General features: G+C 40.0%; 1 protein-coding gene across 1 annotated transcript in view; it reads right to left on the bottom strand.

Moving 5' to 3' along the window:
• The window catches only part of INTS4 (integrator complex subunit 4), a 123,328-nt gene that overhangs the window by 7,621 nt on the left and 92,859 nt on the right, over positions 1-22,848 (bottom strand). The window contains exons 14-21 of the mRNA XM_059188076.1: positions 22,624-22,757; positions 21,206-21,363; positions 14,422-14,515; positions 11,932-12,012; positions 9,590-9,720; positions 4,157-4,216; positions 2,228-2,387; positions 1,890-2,033 (exon numbers count right to left, since the gene is read on the bottom strand). Coding sequence (XP_059044059.1) covers positions 1,890-2,033; positions 2,228-2,387; positions 4,157-4,216; positions 9,590-9,720; positions 11,932-12,012; positions 14,422-14,515; positions 21,206-21,363; positions 22,624-22,757 — 962 coding nt within the window. The remainder of the gene's footprint in view (positions 1-1,889; positions 2,034-2,227; positions 2,388-4,156; positions 4,217-9,589; positions 9,721-11,931; positions 12,013-14,421; positions 14,516-21,205; positions 21,364-22,623; positions 22,758-22,848) is intronic.

Raw genomic sequence — 22,848 nt, 5'->3', positions numbered from 1 at the left:
CCATGCACTGATGTCTCCACAAAGCCCTTCTTTTCCTCAGCCTCCTACCACACTCTACAAATTAAATTCTCTCCATCATGTGCATGTGTATTTTAAGCATATTACAGAATTTTTTATGGTAGCTAAAAACTGGAAATAAACCTGTAGGGAAGGAAAATTAATTTTTCCTCTACCCTTCTAAGTTCTTGACTAAGCTTATTCCTGTAATAAAAGACAGATAAACAGGGAAAACAAAACAAAACACAAGTTTAATAACATGTATATGTTCTATATACATGGGAAATATCCAGGAAAACTGAACTCCCCCAAATGGCACAAGTCATCACCTTAAATACCATTTTCCACTAAAGACAAAAGAAAGACATTGAGGTGGAAGGGAGCCAGTTTTGGCTCAATGAACAAGCACAATAAACAAGGGTAAGATTGTTGTAAACAACAAAAAAATTTTAAAGTAATCTCTGCATCCAGCATGGAGCTCCAGCTCCATCAACTGAGCCAACCAGGTACCCCTGTTATGCAAATTTAAGTTGATGGCTGCCCCACTGTTTAGAGTTTCTAGAGATTGTCATCCTTCTCTTCCTGGTACAGAGGGAGACAGCTCTACAAAGGATGATCTCCCTTATAAATGTAAATTTATCTCACACAAGGGCAATTTCTCCGTTTTCAGAGATTCTCCTGTGTCTTCAGCCTCTTGAAAATAATTGCCCCAATAATCCTTATGCCAAAGAGATATCTGGGGTGGCATATTGTGCTCCCCTTCATTCCTGCCTTTGAAACTTGCAAGTAGTTTCTCACACTGCAAGTTAAGTTAGTACAAAGTTCCATTATTTCACTGAACTAGTCAGTCTCTCTCTCTCTTTTTTTTTTTTTAAGATTTTATTTATTTATTTGACAGAGATCACAGGTAGGCAGAGAGGCAGGCAGAGACAGAAGAAGGGAAGCAGGCTTTCTGCTGAGCAGAGAGCCTGAGGCGGGGCTTGATCCCAGGACCCTGGGATCAAGACCCAAACCTAAGGCAGAGGCTTTAACCCACTGAGCCACCCAGGTGCCCACCAGTCAATCTCTTAATCTTGGGAATAAGTCAGCTCCATTTCAACAAGTTTCTTATTTCAGAAGGCAGTGTTGCCGAAGGGTTCCCAAAATTACTCCTTCAGTATGTGAGCAATCAGGTATTTAGTAAGAGGCCACAGTATTCTTCTCCTGTCTTCATCTGAGTGATGACTGAACTTCTGTTTTATAATTGCATGTTCACTGGTCTTTCACTGATACTGCACATCCTGAGGACAGGAATTCTGACACATTTGCAACCCTAGTGCTTATCATGTGCAACAGAGTGAGTATTGCTACGTGGACGGATAGATGAGTGAGCAGTACTCTTTGTGGGGCTTAACTGCAGACTCTCTAAATCAACTGGCATCTCTACTGCATTTGCATGTGTCTCTAATATAGCTAACTTAGGAAAAAATACTCCCTAGCGCTTGATTTTTTCAACCTTTAAATTCTGCTCACCAAGCTGACCCACACACAGCCCAGAAAGGACTCGTTTATTATAAATAAGTTTGCTTGTGGCCCTGAAAATACCAAGTCTGCACCTGTTACAAAACTAGAAAGGCCTCCGTCATCCGGTAAGCACTCACCAGGTACCAGGGGCTACATATACTTTATCTCCTTTCACTGCCAATTATTCCTATTTGTTAGTTGTAGAACCCAAGCTTCAGAGTTCAAAGTACCTTGCTCCAAACCACAATCAGCAGAAGAGATGGGATTCACACCCAGACTCTTTCTCGACTCTCCAACCCCGACAACTTTCTGTCCCTCAGACAGAAATCACAGGGCTGCTAGAGTTACAGTCAGTGTGGAAGCCCCGTGGGGACCGAACCCTGACAGACCTGGACCTTCACAGTGTTCTGAGGGTCCTGCACGTGTTCCAGGGTTGCATCGACATCCAGGGCCACAACCAACCCAGATGTAAACCGCAAAGGATTGTCTGACTCGCCTGCTGGCTCGATGATGGTGGCCGAAGCTTTGTGGATCTGTAAGCGAGAAGAAAACACAATGATTCTAAAGCCAGGCCATCCCTGGGCAACAAAACATGATCCGTGCACTGTCTCCATGAGCAGGGGGACATGTGGGAGCCCATTAGGGGAAAGGCCCTCGCCCAGATGCTCAACTGGTCAAAGATCACCAAGGCGAACAGTTTTGACTATCTCAACAGATGTGGCCTGACCTGTTCTGGAAGGGGGAGGTGCAAGAAGGTACTCTGCCGCAGCATGGTCTGTAGAATTTTGACCACTTCTACTGGTTTGGATGTCATAAGTCGGGGCATAAGGTCAAGAAGTTTGTCCACAAAGCTGTCCTGTAGGTGGGGCAAATCAGCAATAAAACACCTGGAAGAACAAACAGAAGCAACTGACTAGGCATTCATTTATGCAGGCTGAACCCCAAACATATGCCAAACCCTGAGGGATGAGAAATGATGAACTGAAGGAGTTCACGGTTCCTGACTGAGAAAGCCAGGCACCTAGATAATTATGCCCTGGTGATGTGATCATAGGCCTGTTTACTAAATATTCGTCCTCATAGGCCTGTTTACTGAATATCTGTATGCGGCCAGGTAGGCTCCGTGTTTTACGTGATCTTACTTAGTCCTTCCAGCAATCCTGTGCACTACTGGAATTATTTTCGTATTAATAGATTCATTACTTAATTTAAGAAATACGTCTTTAAGACTTAGCAAGTACCAAGTACTATCACAGGCACCAGGGACATAACAGCGAGCAAAAGAGAAGAAAATGCCTATCTTAATGAGGCTTATATTTGTTGATACAAACACTGAGATTCAGAGAAAATGACGCACTGAGGCTTTAAAAAGTTAAGTAACTCATTCCCTGTACTGATTCCACAATACTTCTGCCTTACAGAAGGAGACAGTCAAAAAATCTTCCACTTAGGAGGTAATGCAGGGACTCTGGGGCTGAATGAAGAAAGACCGTCCAACCCTACACTACAGATGAGGAACTTTGGCACACGAGAGCTATCACCTTACCAAAAGTCTCCTCAACCCAACTGTACAAAAACAAACTCTCCACCTTAAAGAACCTAAAATCAGGGCGCCTGGGTGGCTCAGTGCGTTAAGCCGCTGCCTTCGGCTCGGGTCATGATCTCAGGGTCTTGGGATCGAGTCCCGCATCGGGCTCTCTGCTCGGCGGGGAGCCTGCTTCCCTCTCTCTCTCTCTCTCTCTCTCTCTGCCTGCCTCTCCGTCTACTTGTGATTTCTCTCTGTCAAATAAATAAATAAAATCTTTAAAAAAAAAAAAAAAAAAAAAAAAAAAGAACCTAAAACCAGAAGTAAGGCATGAACTTAGTTGCAATTTGAAGCTAGGCTCTTAAAGGGCCAAGCAAAGGGAATCATTTGCTAGAGAGCAGCGCCTATTGGTGAAGTATGATATTGCAACTCAGCTCTACATGGAAGACTGTCAAGTACAGAGTCATGGAAACTTCAGGTTTGGTGAAGTTCATGGGGGGGAAGGATGAGGGGTGGAAGAATGAAGTATCAGACTTAATAAATGTCAGACTATAAAATCCTATGTATGCCTTCCTCCTAGTATTATATTGGCAGCACACCACCTCTCTGATCACTAACTCAACTACTATTTCTTCGTGAAGACTTCCACTCATCTATTGCATCTGTTTTAACTAATTTACTCCATACAGAATTCTGAGAAAACATAGCTGTACTGCAGAATATAAGTTCTTGATTGATTTATGGAACAATTTTTTGTAGATTATAGAAAAATATGGAAATTTAAGAACAGTGGTGAAAAGAACAAACAAATTACGATTTTTCAACAAAAAAAAGTTTGTTTTACCAGGTAGTACTTGTCTTTTTCATGGCCCAGCTGAATGCTGAATCCAAATGATTCCTAATGTTTTCAATATACCATTGTACGTTTAGCTGAATTTAGCTGAATTTTAGCTGAAAAAAAGAAATTTATATACCCACTAAAGAAAATACACAGGGCACAGGGCTACAGAAAACACGTTGGCTGCATGAGTTAAATCAAGGGTTCTGGCTTGTGATTGCTCTTGTTGCCCTGTACGTGCTATTCTCTGCATAACCAAGGTTTAGTAAGCTAGAATGTGATGAAAATATTACCTCTGAAAAAAGTCCACTTCCTGTAAAAACTTTTCACACATCCCAAATAAGGGGTCAACTCTGTAGAAAAAGAGAAAAACATACAAACAATACATATATTTTGCTTCTGTAATCTTCCATCTGAGGAATTAGGACCAAATTCCCAGAAACCCGAGTCTACATGAAAGGAGTATGAGAGCAATACACTATCAAAACTATCTCTAAGAGAAAGAGCAGACTTCTAATGGACCTCGGGGGAAAGTATCTCCCAGGATCACAAGACCCAATTCAGACACTGCAGTGACTGTTGGGCTCAATGAACGCTCAAATCAAGGGCTATTCCAGACCATGCCTGGCATCAGACTAAGGATTTAGGACAGAAGCTTGTGGGCAGTGCAGCATCACGCTCCTCCTCTGTGGGACTCCTCGCAACGCTCTACTCAGCAGTCCAGAGGGCCTCTGGGAGCTCTAAACTGGCCCAGGATGGAAAGCTCAGATGCGAGGAAAGGGTATCTATACCAGGTGAATTTGGAGACTATCCTGTTTAAAAGCCTCGTGCTCCACTGACTCAATGAAGCCCAAAGCTATGGTGTCTGCATCAGGCAACTACAGTTCATTGATAGTTCCTTCTGGTCTACATGCAGTTTTCTCAGTGATCATTTTTACTACGGCACTGTCACTGAGTAATATAGCTGATGCTACCAGGATTCTAGGGAACAGACCTAGAAGGTTAACCAAAGGTCAGATTCTCATGACGAAAAGGAAAAAGGTTTTGTTACTACTTTGCCCACAGACACAGACTATGTTCTTTCTTCATCACTTGGTTCTTTTTATTTCTTATTATTTCTGAATGACACTTTCCATTTATTTTCATTAATATATTATTCATTAGAAGAGTAAAGTGCCAGTAAAGAAAAACAAATACTCTTTACTTATATAAAAACATGGAAAGAAATGGTGATAATTTTCACTTAAAAAAAATTTATTTATTTGAAAGAGAGAGAACATAAATAGGGAAGCAGGAAAGGAGGCACAGGGAGAGAGAGAATCCTGAAGCAGACTCCCTACTGAGCATGGAGCCCAATGCAGGGCTCAATCCCATGACCCATGAGATTATAACCTGAGCCAAAACCAGGAGTTGGCTCCTTAACCAACTGAGCCACCCAGGGACCCCACTGGGGTTAACATTCGTTTTTTTTTTTAGATTTTATTTATTTATTTGATAGATGGAGATCACAAGCAGGCAGAGAAGCAGGCAGAGAGAGGAGGAAGCAGGCTCCCTGCTGAGCAGAGAGCCCGATACGGGGCTCAATACCAAGACCCTGGGATCATGGCCTGAGCCAAAGGCAGAGGCTTTAACCCACTGAGCCACCCAAGCACCCCTGGGGTTAAGGTTCTTAATAAACTAGTTTAGTCTTTCTATTAAAATGTAAATTCCATGGAAATAGGGATTTTGTATTAATCATTTTGACACAGGATGTATTTCCTGACACGAGCAGCTATGACAATAAATATCTGTTGAATGAACAAGTAAATGAGAAATGACAAATGGGAACTTACTCTACAAGCAACATGCATTTGAATTCTTTTCCTAAAAGGCAGGTAGCACTAGAAACTTTCTTAAATCTGATAAACGACCAGAAATAGAACTGAAATTTAATAGTGAGGTTCACCCACTGAAGATCTCCAGGAGTGAGAGGGCTGGAAGGGAGACCTCCAGCTAAGCAGGGGTGAAAGGAAGGTAATTCAGTCAAGCTTATAAAGAGTCATCTTGGAGGGCTTAAATAAAATACAGATTTGGGAACCCTCTCTAAACCTAAAACAGAGCAGGAAGCTTCACCTACATGCTATGTGAAGTAGGCTTTAGCACTAAAAACATCTACTTTTTTCCTTGGTGTGAGGAAAGAAAGCAGGGGAAAAGTGAAGTCCACTAGGAAATCAAACACCTACAGTTGACTTTTGTTTATAAGTATGCAAAGACAATGGGAAATTATTAGATGTTAAAAAGATAACCAGGGCTATAAAGGAGACCAAGCAGACCTCAATGAGATAAAGTCAAGGCAAGAAAGCACAGAAAACTTACTAAAATTTTTAATAACTAATGTCAGTGATATTAAAGAGGAGATCTAAAAGGACACTACACTGATAAAGCAAGAGAAACTGTTAGGAAAGAGGTACACAGAAGAAAACACACTCAGAAATGAACAGTAATAATGAAATCAATTCAACAGTAAAAGAATTCTACAATGAGGGGCGCCTGGGCGGCTCAGTGGGTTAAAGCCTCTGTCTTCGGCTCGGGTCATGATCTCAGGGTCCTGGAATCAAGCCCCTGCATCGGGCTCTCTGCTCAGCAGGAAGCCCGTTTTCCCCCTCTTTCTCTGCCTGCCTCTCTGCCTACTTGTGATCTCTGTCAAATAAATACATAAAATCTTAAAAAGAAAAAAAAAGAATACTACAATTAAAAATGATGAAAATTGAAGTAGAGTTTAAAAGAGCATACTGAAGAATTTACACAGAATACAGAGTAGAAAAACTAAGAAACTGAAATTATAAGAGAAAAGAGAGACAGGCAAAACAGATCCAGAAGATAGAACATCCAGTATGACAGACTGGAGCGGATGAAAGTAGTAGTGATTAAATAAATAATGGAGGGGAAAAATTCCTTGAGCTAAAAGCAGAGCTTACACTGAAAGTCAGTGAGAACATTGAAAAAAACCAAAAATCAAAAAACACAAAACACCACATACATATCTGAGTAGAATTTCTGAATTCTAAAAAGGAAAAAAAAATTTACAGCTCTGAACCAGAAAAATAAGCCTCCTATAAAGGAAAGAGAACCAGACAGACATCAGACATCCTAACTGTAATACGAAATACTAAACAGTAACATAGCAATACTGACTCTGAAAGAATGCCAGTTATGTATAAGAGCAAAAGAAAGGCAGTTTCAGACACGCAGGGTCTCTTATATATTTATTCAGAAAAACAATTACTAGAAAGCTAGAATGTGTTCCAGTCAAATAGTGAATTAGAACAAGGAATGTCAAAAAGCAACTATAGTACAAAAAAAGTAGTGAGCAATTTGGAACTAATTTTGAAAAAATACTTATAAAGGCTAATGAATACTTTAAAAACCAATTCTTCAAATAAGAAATACATTATAAAAATATAATAAGCTAAAACTGAGTTCCAAATGATTTAACAGTATGAGACAATCAAATAAAAACATATTAAAATTTTATCTGGATCTGAGGTGATCTCGATAGAGGTAATCATAAAGTCTATATTACTTTTTATGTTGATAAATATAAGTTGAATATGTTTATTAAAAATACAAGTAAAAATAATATTTACATATAAACTAATATAAGCTAACATGTATCAAGTGTTTACTCTGAATGAGTGAGGCAGTATTTTAAGAGCTTTACATTTAATAATTTACAATAACCCTGTGAGGGTGAAGCAGATACTATTATTACCCCAGTTTAACTTAGGGGGAACAAACTGAGGCACAGAAGTATTTGTGTTTTTTTGAGATTTTATTTATTTATTTGACAGAGAGAGATCACAAGCAGGCAGAGAGGCAGGCAGAGAGTCTGATGGGGAACTCTATCCCAGGACCTTGAGATCATGACCTGAGCCGAAGGCAGAGGCTCAACCCACTAAGCCACCCAGGCGCCCCGAGGCACAGAAGTCTTAAGCAACTTGTCCATGGTCACTAAGTTTGCAAATGGTGGGGGTCAAGATATGAGTCTAAGAAACAAGGAACCGTAGCCCTCTTAAACTCTATGTTCTATTACCTCACTGGAAAAGTTCAGATGTAGGGTTAAAACTTTCAAACCCTTGGAAAAAACAAAGAAACAAAGAAAACAACCAATCTAGCAAAGTCAAGGAAAAAAAAGGGCAGAAATGAACACAAGCAGAAAGTATAAAATACTATAGCACAAGAATAAATTTATTAGTCTTTGTATAATGACATGGAAAAATGTAATATCACTGGATGAAATGGAAAGGAGGCAGAACACAAAGTATATTATGATTCCACTTATATTAATACACACATTTATAATCTATATATATTTATCTGCCTTGGGAAGAGTCTATTGACAGTTGTTTCAGAAGGGGTAGATTGTCAGGGAACCTTCACTTAATCTGCAATATTTAAATTTTTTACAATAATCATACATAAACTGAAGAATATATATATGTATGTATGTGTGTATATATATATACACACACATACGTGTGTGTGTATATATATATAAATTTTTTTTTAAATAAAAAGAGTATAGATGCAAGGGGCTCCTGGGTGGCTCAGTCAGTTAAGTATCTGCCTTCCACTCAGGTTATGTGTCCTCTCTTTCTCTCTCTATCTCAAACAAATAAGTAAAATCTTAAAAAAAAAAAAAAGTATAGATGCCAACACAAGCACCTGTGTTTGCTCAGCTGTGACTGGCAAACAGTAGGGATTAAACATTTGTTAAATGAATGATGGCTATTTCTAAGTTACATCACTACCTGATTTTATCAGGTCACTATCAAAATCAGTGAAGAAGTAAAATAACATTCAGAATGTTCTTTCTGACGTGGTATCTTTCAGCACTTACTTAAACACTCCTATTTCCTTCTCTAGGCCACTTTTAGACCAATACCACCGCCAGACAGAGCATCAGATGCATCTTCCACCTGGGTACGAGCTACAGCATTGTGTCAAGTCTAGGAGGCACCTTTATTTTATGAAACACCAAGAAAGAAAAAAACCCGCTTTTAATCCAAGTGTGCCACACCATCAAAATATCTAATTTCAGAGAGTTTAAATTTAAAATGTGCATTTTAGAATCGATTAAATATGGCAATTCTAATGGAAAGTCTGATAGTGAGCTCTTACTATGTACCATGTACCATGTTAAGTGCTTCCACATGTATCATTCCATTTTTCTTCATGGAAACCCCATGAGACAGATGCTGTCATCATTCTCTTTTCACACACAGGGAAACAAGGCAAAGGGAGGCTAAGAAAATACCATCCCTAATCAAACAACTAGTAAGTGGAGAGGTCCGGGTTTGACCAAGGTAGTCTCATTGCACAGTACATTCTCTTCTTTTGTTTTTACTGCCTGGGAGAGCTTACTGATCCCTTCAGAAGAGAAAATATGGTTCCTGGCACTAAATTCTTAAAGAAATCAATCAAGGACCATAAAGAATGTCCTTGTTGCCTGTTGACCTATGTTGTACTGTAGGCAACGGAGAGCCACTGCATCTTTCCAGAGATCCAGTTTGACCCAAAGATAGAACCTAGAGTATCTGAAAAAATGAAGAGTTTGCATACTGTTTAGCAAATTTTTTGTAAGTATCTTTTCACCTCCCATTAACTCGGTGAGATCTCTGAGTGCATTTATTTGGAGGAGTCTTTGAAAGGACGGTGCCTCCCCTTTCAGCAGCCACACATCTTACCCTCGAGTAGTCCGAGCTGTTACTATAAGTTGCAAGGCTTTGGCCTGAAGCCTCATGTGATGTATAATCACCACCTGTTTATTCTCCACACCACTGTACATGAACTCCATTTTGTAGGTCTCTTCCATGATCTATAAGGAAAGGTAATGAAAGATCAATAAAAATATCATATTGGTTTTGATAGCAGCATAAAATTCTAGGTGAAATTCTTTAAACTGAGTTTAATGCCTGTGCTTTAACATTGAACTGAAATTATTTAAGTGCCTATGGTAAGAGAAATTAAGATAATTTGAGAGAAATTAACGTGTTGAGGAAATTAATATAGTATGTCTTATGAAAACAGAGTAAGTTGTTTTCTCAGTTAAAAAAAAAAAAGATTTTCATCCAGTAATAAAGTCATCTTAGTTGATGATGTCAAGATATGAATAGTTCAATCACTGATAAAATCGTAAAGCACTATTACCCTAACCCCAAACTAGTGTGTTGTAGGAACAAATGAATGAACACCATATATGGAAACCCAACCCTAGGAAAAGTCCTCAAGAATTTAGCACCAGGAACCATTAACCACATGTTAATCATCCAGACAGACTGTTCTACAGGCCCGGTCTGTTGTTGGGAATATGGAGAGGAGAACAAGTGTAGAAAACAGTATCTATGACCTCAGCTCAAGCCCAGTTCATTAAGCTCTTGTTCTATTCGATCCAAATCAGCTACTCCCATCCAAATGATGCTTCTCTCCCCATTCTGTATATCCCTTCCTTTGAGGGCTTTGGGGTCAGAGAAAGGACTCCAGGTTCTCCCACAACAGCCAGAAAGACAAGTTACCTAATTACACAGGGCCTCAATTTCCCTATCTGTAAATAGGGAAGAAGTAGCCCCACAGTCATAAAACTTCAAGGATAAAATGTAGCATGGACAGCACTTAGCACAGTATCAGGTACCCAGCAACAGTTATTCCTTTCCCCTCTTTCTTCCAAACTACTGTTCTCTGGTCCCACCCCTCCCACTCTGGGGCTCTAGTCATTAGGTTCTACTCCCCTACAGTAAGCCACACAGCAGGTTTGAAAGGAAGTCTAGTTCAGAGGACAGATCAAGTAGAGTAGTGGGAAGAAAACATAGTAGGTACCAGAGGATCTGCATTCAATTCCCTAACTTTACTACTTATACCTCTATAAATTTAACCTTGCTGAGCCTCAACGACTTCATCTATAAAATGGACTTAATATTCATTCTTACCTAATGGGATTACTGTGAGTGTTAATTAAAACAGACATGAAATAATTTAGTGAACTGTAATGTAACAATCATTAGCTTGCTATTGGGTCATAATCACTGAAAGACAGGACCCAGAAGAGTTCACCAAATCCCAATACCTAAGAATGAAGGGAAACTGCTCAAAGTCAAAAAGGAAGAAACTCAAGGCAAATATAATTAAATTCTACTTAATGAACTGAAGAGTACATAAGGACCTTTCAACATTCAAATGTTGGTATAGGCTAAAAATATAAACAACTTCAAAATGAGTTCAGCTACATTTTCAGATGAAAGGTTCATGATAATATCTACTGGACTTTAATATATCTGAAATACAAACTGATAATATTTTTATTTATTTAATTTTTTAAAAATATTTTATTTATTTATTTGAGAGAGAGATCACAAGTAGGCAGAGAGGCAGGCAGAGAGAGAGGGGGAAGCAAGCTCCCCGCCGAGCAGAGCCCAATGTGGGGCTCCATCCCAGGTTCCCGAGACCACGACCAGAGCCAGAGGCAAAGGCATAACCTACTGAGCACCCACACGCCCCAATATTTTATTTTTTTTTTAAGAGTGTATTTATTTATTTGACAGACATAGATCACAAGTAGGCAGAGAAGCAGGCAGAGGGGGGAGGGGAAGCAGGCTCCCTGCTGAGTAGAGAGCCTGACATGGGGCTTGATCACAGAACCCTGAGATCATGCCCTGAGCTGAAGGCAGAGGCTTATTAACCCACTGAGCCACTTAGGCACTCCAAACTGATAATATTTCAGAACACCAAAGCATCTTAAAAATCATCCAGTTAAATAGCTGTATTTTATAGAAAAGGAAAAATCCAGGGAGGTTAAGCAGCCTCAATATCACAATATTAGAGGCCGACCTGGGACTAGAACCCAGGTCCCCTGACTCCAAAGCCAGTGCTGTGTCTCCTAATTATGCTGCTTCTCAAATCACTAACATCCATCACAGGCTGGAACTGAGAAGAGCACAGCAGAGGCATGGAGCCATGTGAAAGCCTCTGGCTCCATCTTAGATGAGAAAATGCTTGGACAGAGATCCATCTGAGAAGATCCCAAAATGCTTACCTGTTTTGCTGCCGCAGAGGCCAAATCACTCTGCTTCAAATACAAAGGGGCAGCCACATTCCACAGCTTTTCTTGCAGGGCCTAAACAGACAAATCAGGAGACACAGAACACAGAGGTCACCAAGACTGGTGTATCATTTGAAGCTTCTGTGTTGGTTTTGCTTTGGAAATCTGGATCAGGACTTCTTCTCAATCTTATTCTTTTAAGCTAGTAAGCCCTGCCTGTTATAAAGAAAGAGGAAAGCAAAGGCTGAACTTCTTCCCATTCAATCCAATTCCCAGCTCAAAGGCCCTATATCCAGATCAGACCAGTGCTTGCAAGCTGACGGCAGGAGTAATGCAGCTCTCACTAAAATGGGCGAGAAAGCCATGGCTCTCAGCCCTTCTTGTTCCCAGAGCCACTAGACTACCCTGGCTGCCCAGACCCGTCTTCCTTGACTGTGGTTCTTTTGTTTTGCTCACTATCCTTTGAAGAGCCCCTCACCTACTGACATGTCACACCAGAAATCAAGAAGCTTTTCTACATTCTTCCCTCTCCCTCAATCTCTCTATGTTCAAAAGCATCATGCGGAGCCACAATTTTACCTTCCACCCCTCTCCTCTCAGCTGTATGGCCCCAACTCTCATCTCTCTAAACCTCTGCTGTAGTCCCTAAAGACATAACCCAATGCCTTTATAGAAGATCTAGACTAACAATATCTAACAGAAATTAACACACACAGTATACATAATTTTATATATTCTAGTAGCCACATTTTTAAAAGTAAAAAGAAATAGATGAAATTAATTTTGACAATATAGTTTACTTAACCCAGTATATTTAAGATATATTTTCACTAAAAAATTAGTATTCTAAAAATTAATAGCTCACATTGTTTTTCATCCCAGTAAGTCTCAGAAATCCGTGCGTCTTTTGCATTTATAGCACATCTCAATTTGAACTAACATTTCAAGTAGTCAATAGTCACATGTGCCTGGTGACTATCCAGTTAGACAGCAGCATGTCTAAACTATAGATACAGAAATTTTTAAAGCATCCAAATCATACTACCCTTAACAGTTACTGTTTCACTTCCAATCATTTTTCATATATGTGCTTTTTATACAGTTGTAGTCTAAAAGCAGAATTGTGTATGCTTTTTTTTTTTTGTACATAACATTACACTGGGGGCGCCTGGGTGGCTCAGTCGGTTAAGCCTCTGCCTTAGGCTTAGGTCATGATCCCAGTGTCCTGGGATCAAACCCCCATCAGGCTCCCTACTCAGCAGGAAGACTGCTTCTCTCTCTCCTTCTGCCTGCTGCTCTCCTCACTTGTGCCCTCCCCCCTTTGTGAAATAAATACATAAAATTTTTTAAAAAAGGAAAGAAAGAAAGGAAGGGAGGAAGGGAGCGAGGGAGTGAGGGAGGGAGGAAGGAAGGAAAGAAAGAAGACCAACGCTGACATGGCACTCTCGATGTATCAGACACTAGGCAAAGGGCTCTCACACACCTTGCTGGTTACCAGCCCTTACCTATGTAGAATTATTGTCAGCCCTGTTTCATAGAAGCTTGAAAAGGCCAAACAACTCTACAAAAGTGGCATGGAGGACCTTTTTGCGATAATGAGAATGTTCTATATCTTGACTGTGGTGGTGGTTACACAGGTATATCCATTTGAAGGAATCTATCTAGCCAAACAAGAGCCGTACAAATCCCAACCCATTTCAGAGTACACATTCCCTTCCATGTATATACACATACCTGCAAAACCCTAAGCTCACACATCTTACAGTGAGAAATAACTTCTAACGACGCCATTTATTCTGACTTTGGTCAAATATCATAATCACTAATACTTGGAACCAAAGCCAGGATAAAGACTTATCAAGTGAGAAGGGGAGTCCAAAACCTAAGCCTAAATTGAGTGAAACTCTGCTGCTGAAGCTGAAAGCTACTGAACTAACTTAACACGTTTTCATCTCAGCAAACTGGGACAGCTTCTTGGCTACCAATTGTGGGTGTGTGTTTCTGTGTGTTTGTGTGTGTTTCTGTGTTTGTGTGTATACAATCTGGCTAAAACGAAATGTCAGTAAGGTGGACAAAATTTTAAGTGCAGTGAAAACAACCTTTGCCTAGTTAGGACCTGGGCAAAGTGAAACTGGAATTTTAAGAAATAATAAAAAAGTTCTATATGCTAATCAAATTATTAAAAAAAATGAAAAATCCTTAGGATTCTAATGAAAATGATTATCCAATCTGCTCTAATCATACAATGATAAAAGAATTCTCCCAAATTAAAAAATTTAAAGACCCACACAAATGAACAATTTTTTAATTAGAGACTAATGTAATTATACTGCGGAGTACATAATTTCTTCACTGCTCAGCGGCTGTGCAGGACTACAGTTTTCTACTTATGGCTTCAAGAACTGCTGAATCCACTAAAGTGCTTTCTATGCACTTTATGCACATAGTAATCACAAAATACAAACATAAAGGATCCAAACCAACCTTGATAAGAAGAAGTTGACACCGAAGATAGGTAGCAGAGAAGTCAGCGACTCCTGCTAGTTCAGACTGAAGTTCTCCAAGTCTTTGAAGATCCCTGCAGTAAAGAAAACCCCAAGCCCAAGAGTGGATAGGGATAATGACAGCCATATAAAGATCAGGTCCAAAGCATTTTACCATTTTAGCAGCACCTGCATGGCTCAATGGGTTAAGTGTTTGCCTTCAGCTCGGGTCAGATCCCAGTGTCCTTGAAAGGCCAAACAAGCAGTGTCCCTCCCCCTGCTTGTGCTCTCTCTCGGTCCCTCTCAATCTGAAATAAATAAATAAAATCTTTTTTTTAAAAAAGATTTTATTTATTTGATAGAGAGAGAGACAGAGAGAGCGGGAACACAAGCTGAGGGAGCGGGAGAGGGAGAAACAGACTTTCTGCTGTGCAGGGAGCCCAATGTGGGCCTCAATCCCAGGACCCAGGGATCATGACCCAAGCAGAAGGCAGAGGCTTTAACCCACTGAGCCACCCAAGCGCCCCTCAACAAATAAAATCTTAACAAAAAAAAACAAAAAACGAAAAAACATTTTACCATTCTATACTTAGTAAAACTGGTCATAAATTTTTAAAATGATGACACCCAATGATGGAGTGATTATAATGAAACTGGTTCACTCATGCTTTGATAACAGTTTAAGCTGATAAAATTCTTTTGTAAAGTAAAACTGTACCATTATAAAAGCCATACATACTTTCAAATATAAATATTTTCATCAGTACCTTTACGCTGAGAAGTAATTCTAAGAGAAATATCCAACAGAAATGAAATGCTTTATGCCCCACAATATGTCACTATTATAGTGGAATATTCTACAGATGTTAAAATATAAAACGGTAATAAGGTATAAGACCTTAACTACATAAAAACTGTATGTAGGAGAAAAATACAGCAAAGTGGTTTTCTGACAGAGGTATGAGGGTTCTTTTTATTGTCTTCTCCCAACTGTGCTTTATTTTTCAAGTGTTTTATATAACAGATGAGTATTTTTTGTATCACCAGGAAAAAAAAAAATTAAGATACTGTAGTAGGCTTTGTTGGCTCCCTACCCAGTTAGCCATTCTTTATGTCTTCTTCACTTACTGAACTCTGATTTTATTCAAGGCAAGGTATCCCCAAACCCATTCCCAGGTAGAGTCTGATTGAACTAAGGCAATCAGTATATGTCATCTCCCAGGTTATGTGACCTAAATTGGCCTTCTCAGTCCTAATTGAAGGACTTATACTCCACACTTGGAGCAGGCCTGATAGTAGTTTGTATGTCTGTCTCTATCTCCATCATGCCCTAGACTGAAAAAGGGCACTTACGGTCCTGACTGCCACCGGCGGTCATACTGTAACTCCAAAAGAAAAAGCTTTGGGATAAAGCAAATGCTGAGGACAAGAAAAATCCCAAGAGACAGAGAACTGGGTCTTTAATAATATGAGTGAACTACATGACCATACCATACTTAGAACTGCCTCGGATTTCTATTCATATGAGAAAACAAAAACCCATCACAAGCTTGTTTGAGATAAGGTTTCCCAGATACCCAAAGCCAAAAACATCCTCACTGGATACTGGAATAGCCAAAGTGATTGCAAAAATATAAAACCAAGCTGCCTGGATGCAAGAAAATAGAAAGTGCCACACACAGGTCAATAGTTGTGTGGGGGCTGGAATTACTGATTTAAAATTTTAATTTTTTGAATAGATAATACATACCTAGCTATACAATTAAACCAATAAGATAAGAGAATTCAAAAGATACTAAAGGATATGCAACTAACTTAGTTCACCTTCCTATAACAGGGCACTGCAAACCAGTACACCCTTCCCATAGGCAACCACTATTACCAGTTTCTTTCTCTTTTGGAGATAACACAATAGACCAACAAGAACAAAAAAAATCATTGTTTTCCTTTCTACTTTTTTGAGGAGAGGAGTGTATGTGTGTGTGTGTATGCGTGCATGTGTGTGTATGACCTAATAATCCATCTCAGAAAGCATTCATGGAAAACCATCTTGTTTTTTAATGGCAACATCAAAATTTCATACAGAAATGATAGCTGTGGAAAACGTGATTTGGGTCACAAGGGAAGTGGAGCTGCAGGGTTGGCATAACACAGAACGTTTCACAGTAGCCTATACAAAACTGTCCGTTTGACTAAGCCCCACCCTCTAATACACAACTTTTTTTTTTTTTTTAAAGATTCCATTCACTCACTTGACAGAGAGAGATCACAAGCAGGCAGAGAGGCAGGCAGAGAGAGAGGAAGGGAAGCAGGCCCCCTGCTGAGCAGAGAGCCCCATGCGGGACTTGATCTCAGGACCCCGAGATCACGACCTGAGCCGAAGGCAGTGGCTTAACCCACTGAGCCACCCAGGCGCCCCTAATACACAACTTTCTTAATAGTTAATGCTGTGTCCTAGGGACCTTGGTATCAGGAAGGAGACACCCTGGGAAGACACACAGAATGAATTACTCCCACAGTGACTGAAGAAATTGGGGCCTGTGGCTTATATATCATGTCTTGTGAGTTTGGGTGGCTTGAGAGGTTCTTGGAGAGCCTACTCAGGTGTGGAATACAGCACAATAAAAGGCAAGACCATCCTACCTAACTGTACCTGTGAAACGCTGCACAGGTGGTCAGCTGGCCTCTCTCACATCTCTGATGTCTCCCTTGCAAAGGCATCCCTGAATCACTCCATTTCTGAATGTTTCCTCTCGAGGAAGATTCTGGCTTCTGTTTCGATGACAGACAACACTGAGCAGCTGACTACACAGCCGCCGGATGGTAAGCTATTCTACAGCCCCGGCACTGAAGCAATTGTTCTCAACTGCACAGAACAAGAAGTGAGCCAAGCAACCATGGGAGAGCCAAACTGGGAGAGCAAAGAAAGAAACTTGCTACTCCTGGACAAAATGCTGTTATCCTACTGTTTCCTCTCTGTACCTCTCTATGCCCATAATCCTCGGGGAGCCTAAGTTTAAACATCCCTCAGGAAACTATGAACTCTTTCATGAGAAGGTACAAAGATCACCTTCTGTGTGCACTATACTAGGTGTGCTAGGTGTTTCCCTACTTGAGCCCATTTAATCCTGACAATGTGAATTGGAATTAATTGTATGTCACTGAGAATGAAAGGGAAGATAAGAGTTTAAGCGGTTTGCCCAAGGTCACAGGATTAATAGTGGCAAAAATAGGCCTTGAACTCAGGTCTGTCTGAACTCCAAGTCTTTTCTTTTAAACTATATATTTCATTTATTTATCTGTTATTAAACTCTTTCATTTATTTATGAACTACATCAAATAGAGATGACACCAAAACCAATTTAAAACCAGATGCAAAGGTGCTTGGGTGGCTCAGTCGTTGAGCATCTGCCTTCTGCTCCAATCATGATCCCATGGTCCTAGGATTGAGCCCTACAGGGGCTGCTCAGGGGGAGGCCTGCTTCTCCCTCTCCCACACCCCCTGCCTGTATTCCCTTTCTCACACTCTCTCTCTGTCAAATAAATAAATAAATAAATAAATAAAATATTAAAAAAATAAAAAACCAGATGCATATATTTTTTTAAAGATTTTATTTATTTGACAGACAGAGATCACAAGTAGGCAGAGAGGCAGGCAGAGAGAGCAAGGGAAGCAGGCTCCCTGCTGAGAAGAGAGCCCGATGCGGGGGCTCGAACCCAGGACCCTGAGATCATGACCTGAGCCAAAGGCAGAGGCTTTAACCCACTGAGCCACCCAGGTGCTAAAACCAGATGCATATTAAGCCACATTTCTGCAAATGGGATTTGGGAGGGCAAAAGTGCCCTTCCCAGGAACATACACTTTAACAATCCCTCATCCACCTCATGGCAATAAGCATTTATAACATCTGGACGGGATTTACTTAAAAATATTAAGAGCATGTCTACTGTGTAAAATGAGTGGTAATTTAAATTTTATCATTTTTAATTTGTTTCAGAATTTAAATTTTAAAAACAAAATTTCAGAAATAACCAACTATTACCTAACCAACTGCTAATTCTCAAAATACTTTACACATGTCATGATAATGACCTTCACAACAGTCCTATGACCAGCTAGCTACATAGTACTCTCAAATTACAGATGAGGGGGGACTTGAGGCCCAAGATCACATACCTAGGAAATGATAAAAACTGAGGCTTGAACCAATTCCTTTGCATTTTACATCTCATTATACTAGATCCTTCGTGTCCTACACACTGTTAATCAGAAACAGAACAATGTGACCAGATGAAAGTAAGGGCTAGTTAGACCTATGTTCTAATCTATGACCTTGCCATTCTTGGTCCTGGACAGTCTTCTCCCTTCTTCACTTGATGAACTTCTATTCAGTCTTCAGGTAACTGCTTAGCCATCTAAGGAGGGGCCAGGTACAGAGAACCCTGAACTTCCCATCTGCAGCATGGAAAGCACAATATTACAATTCTTGTTTCCCTAGCTACCTCCCTAACAGGCTGTATGATCCCTTGCAACAAAGACTGTTCTGTTTACCACTGTGCCACTTCTGCCTAGCATATGACAAATACTCAAAAACCATATAACAAATGAATGACCCCCAGCTCTTTCACTCATTTAAAAATGGGGTACTTTTCATAAGACTGTTTCCAAATTCAACTCTTAAAGCACTTAGAAGAGTGGGTACATAGTAAGCACTTAAAACAGACAGCAGTTCTTATTATGATCAAGGACAGCAGAGCTTTATAAACATCATATCTACATATATCTGGAGGTGTGAAATTCTAGAAACAAATGGGGCGCCTGGATGGCTCAGTGGGTTAAAGCCTCTGCCTTCAGCTCAGGTCATAATCCCAGGGTCCTGGAATCGAGCCCCACATCGGGCTCTCAGCTCAGCAGGGAGCCTGCTTCCTTCTCTCTCTGCCTGCCTTTCTGCCTACTTGTGATCTCTGTCTGTCAAATAAATAAATAAAATCTTCAAAAAAAAATTCTAGAAACAAACAAATCATCTCCTGGAGCCCCAGCTGAAGCACACTTTCTACAGGTGAGATCCCATTAGATTAAATGACCTTTGGGATTACAACAAAGGTGATGGCTTGCTTATGATGGTGAAGTTTGTTTTAAACTAGTACCAATAAGTAAGTGATCAGAGTCCTAATCAGAGAAACTTCTGTATGAAACTCTAATATTTCCCTTTCCACAACTACCAAAAATGTAATTTCTGCAGAACCCCCAAGTCACCCAATCTAACAGGAATCATCTTCACTGCAATACGTCACAAAGTCACAAATTTAGAGTCAAACAAAACCAGATTCAAAGCCTGGTTTTGCTACTTCTTAGCAAATTGCTTCACCTCCCCTAACTGTCATTTCTTCTCTGTGAAATGGTAACAATAACTGCAATAATGTTTGCAAAACAGAGTACGTTATCAATAACTACTCCACCATCTGCTTTCCTTTCTGGATCTTTTACCACCCTGGCCACCCTCATCAGAATGCACTCAAGTTAGAAACAGTATCCAGGGCTGACTATAGCACTAGAACAGTGGTCTCACCAACCTGAAGCCCAGCAGGACTACACGCAGGCAAGTCGGGCCAGCAGGTGTTTACTGAGCACCCACTAATAGCCAGCACTGCATCTGATGATCAAATTGGCTTGCTTTTAGGCATTTTGTACTTGCTTTAGTGCCAACAGGATAAAAACTGTCAAAAACAAAACCTAAATGTTTACTTAGGTGGGGATGAGTCAGAAAGTGGAACTTATTTTCCTGGGCTTGGAGCCAACAACTTCAGATACTGGCCTCCAAAACTAATCACTTTGTTAATGGAGCAGAAGAAAAAAATATGACTGAGGCATCATTTCAGGGTCAGCGAACCTTTTCTGAAAAGGGTCAGATAGTAAATATTTTAGGCTTTGCAGACCAAACAGTGTCCTTGGCGCTACTCATCTCTGCCACAAACCTTATTCAAAAAAGTAGACAGAAACTGTTTTTGTTAAAGGCAAATGGATTTCAATTTGTTTCATATCATTCAAAACATCCTAATAAGGTCTGGAAGAGTCTGCTGGTTGTTCCCCAATATCCTCCCCTTCTTTTGGAGTATCAGAGTCACCAAATGTTAACTAAGCACTGGTCACCAGAATGAAGACTGCATTTGCTAGCTCCTAGCAACAAGATACCATCATGTGACTTAAGTTCTAGTCAATGGGATGTAAGTAAAATTAGAACATGCAACTTTGGGGAAGTGTCTTTAAAAGGTGGTAAGGTTAGAAATGATGATGCCCTTCTCCTGCTCTTTGCTTTTTCCTGCAGCCTGGAAAACAGAGGGGATAGTTAAGAGTTTGGATTTTTAGGCAAAGAACCTGATGCAGAAGATGGAGAAAGAATGCACATAGGGGCCTGATAAACATCGTAGCTCTGCCCTCCCTGCAGGAAAGAATTAACCTTTCCTCCTACACAAGCCACAGTTCTTTACATTTTCTGTCACCCATCCTAACTAATACACAAGGAGAGAAAATTTTAAAACTGCTTCTTTGTAACTCTTCAGCTTTGCATTCATCATCAAAGCGGTCATGAGCATGAAAAGCTTTCCTTTGTAATATGCTCAAACTCCAATCTAATGCAAATGCAAACATGTCATAAAACTACGTGTGAGTGTAGGCCACAGACTCCGAAAAACTAGCCTGTAGCCGACACCAGAAATTAAAAACAGCTCAGCTGAGCATAATTGTAACGTTTAACTCTGTCAAAGTAAAGAGATGGTCACCTCACCTGATGGTGAGCTCCAGCAGCTCCTGGGTTCCCTGAGGGTCGAGGTGCTGAAGACTGTACACTCTTTCAAGACTCTGCTGCAGAAACTGATGGGAAGGATCCTCATGAGGCATGATACTGGGGGAAACAGCTGATGACACTAGTTTTCTACCTGGTAACTAAGCAAACATAGTAGGGTTATAAGACCACCAAATTCTGTGGCTCAGCTTTTGGTAATACAAAGAAACAAGGACCAAAAAAAGGGAGTCAAACACAGGAAAGGGAAAATAGGTAAGGTGATTCTGTAAATAACCTTTCTCTCATTCCCTAGCTTCACTGGGAGAAAGGGAGACAGACTGAGAGAATAGATATGGTTTACACAATACAACCACTGCAAGGAGAAAAAGAAAAGACTATGGATAATATTATGTTCTATTGCTAACTGAAGTAAATGAAGTAACCACAGAAATGGGACTAAAAATCAATCTGCTGTCACATTTATTTTTAAACTTCATTTGATCTTTCACTTCATAGGGCAATGATGGCTTATTACCAAATAAATTTACATAGCACGCTATAAAAACATTTTATAGGATGATAATTGTAATTCTTGTTCTTACTGCTAAAAGTAGTTACCTTTCAAGAAAGGGATGGACGAGAGCAAAGAGGATTTCACTTTTAATTTTGTACCTTATACACAGTTTAGATTTTCTCACCATGTACATATATTATTCTAAATAAAGTCCTTGGGAGTCACCTAAACAGGAATGAGTTAACACAAATGGAGAGCTTAGAGAAGTGTCTGCACACAGTCAGCTTTCAGTGTTTGCCATTACCCTCATGGTTCGTAAAGTTTTTCTTTCTGTATCTCTAAGGTTTTAAAAGTAACAAAGGTTTTATTATTAAAAAATAAATTTGTTGAGAATTTTGGCTTTATGTAATTGTTAAAATGTTGCAAAATCTAATCCTTGGTCTGGAATATATTGTTCCAGATTCCTTTTTCTTGCCTAACATAACATCCTCAATAACTCAGGGACATTTAGAATACAAATCTTCTTAAAAAGTAAGGAATATGGGGCGCCTGGGTGGCTCAGTGGGTTAAGCCGCTGCCTTCGGCTCAGGTCATGATCGGGCTCTCTGCTCAGCAGGGAGCCTACTTCCCTCTCTCTCTCTCTGCCGGCCTCTCCGACTACTTGTGATTTCTCTCTGTCAAATAAATAAATAAAATCTTTTTTTAAAAAAAAAAAGGTAAGGAATACAGAAGAAAAAGTACAAAACAGTGGGAGAAAGCCCAAGAGAGAAAGAGAATGAATGAATGTGTTTTCAGAGAAAATATAGCCTGCTCTTTGCTATTTAACAACTACAAAGGACCCAAAATCAAAACACCAAAAATAATGACAAAACACCAAAAATAATGACAAAAGTTGTTTTCAACATACCCTTAAGGCAGGAACAAGATGAGAAAGACTGTCTCGGAGATAGGCATAGTGTCTGAAGGTATGATCTGAGAATAGTGCTGGCATTGTTGGACAGGTTTTAGCAGCATTAAAAATAAGAACCAAAACTGCAATGTCTGAGGGATGATTGGGTTAAGAAACTTGGAGGTTTAAAAGGTTGACGTTAGCTAGAATGATGTGCCTTCCAATTCCCACCCTCAAAAGTCT

The sequence above is a fragment of the Mustela lutreola genome, chromosome 1 (genome assembly GCF_030435805.1).
Source record: "Mustela lutreola isolate mMusLut2 chromosome 1, mMusLut2.pri, whole genome shotgun sequence".
Lineage (NCBI taxonomy): Eukaryota > Metazoa > Chordata > Mammalia > Carnivora > Mustelidae > Mustela > Mustela lutreola.
This window is presented reverse-complemented; position numbering and strand designations above follow the sequence as displayed.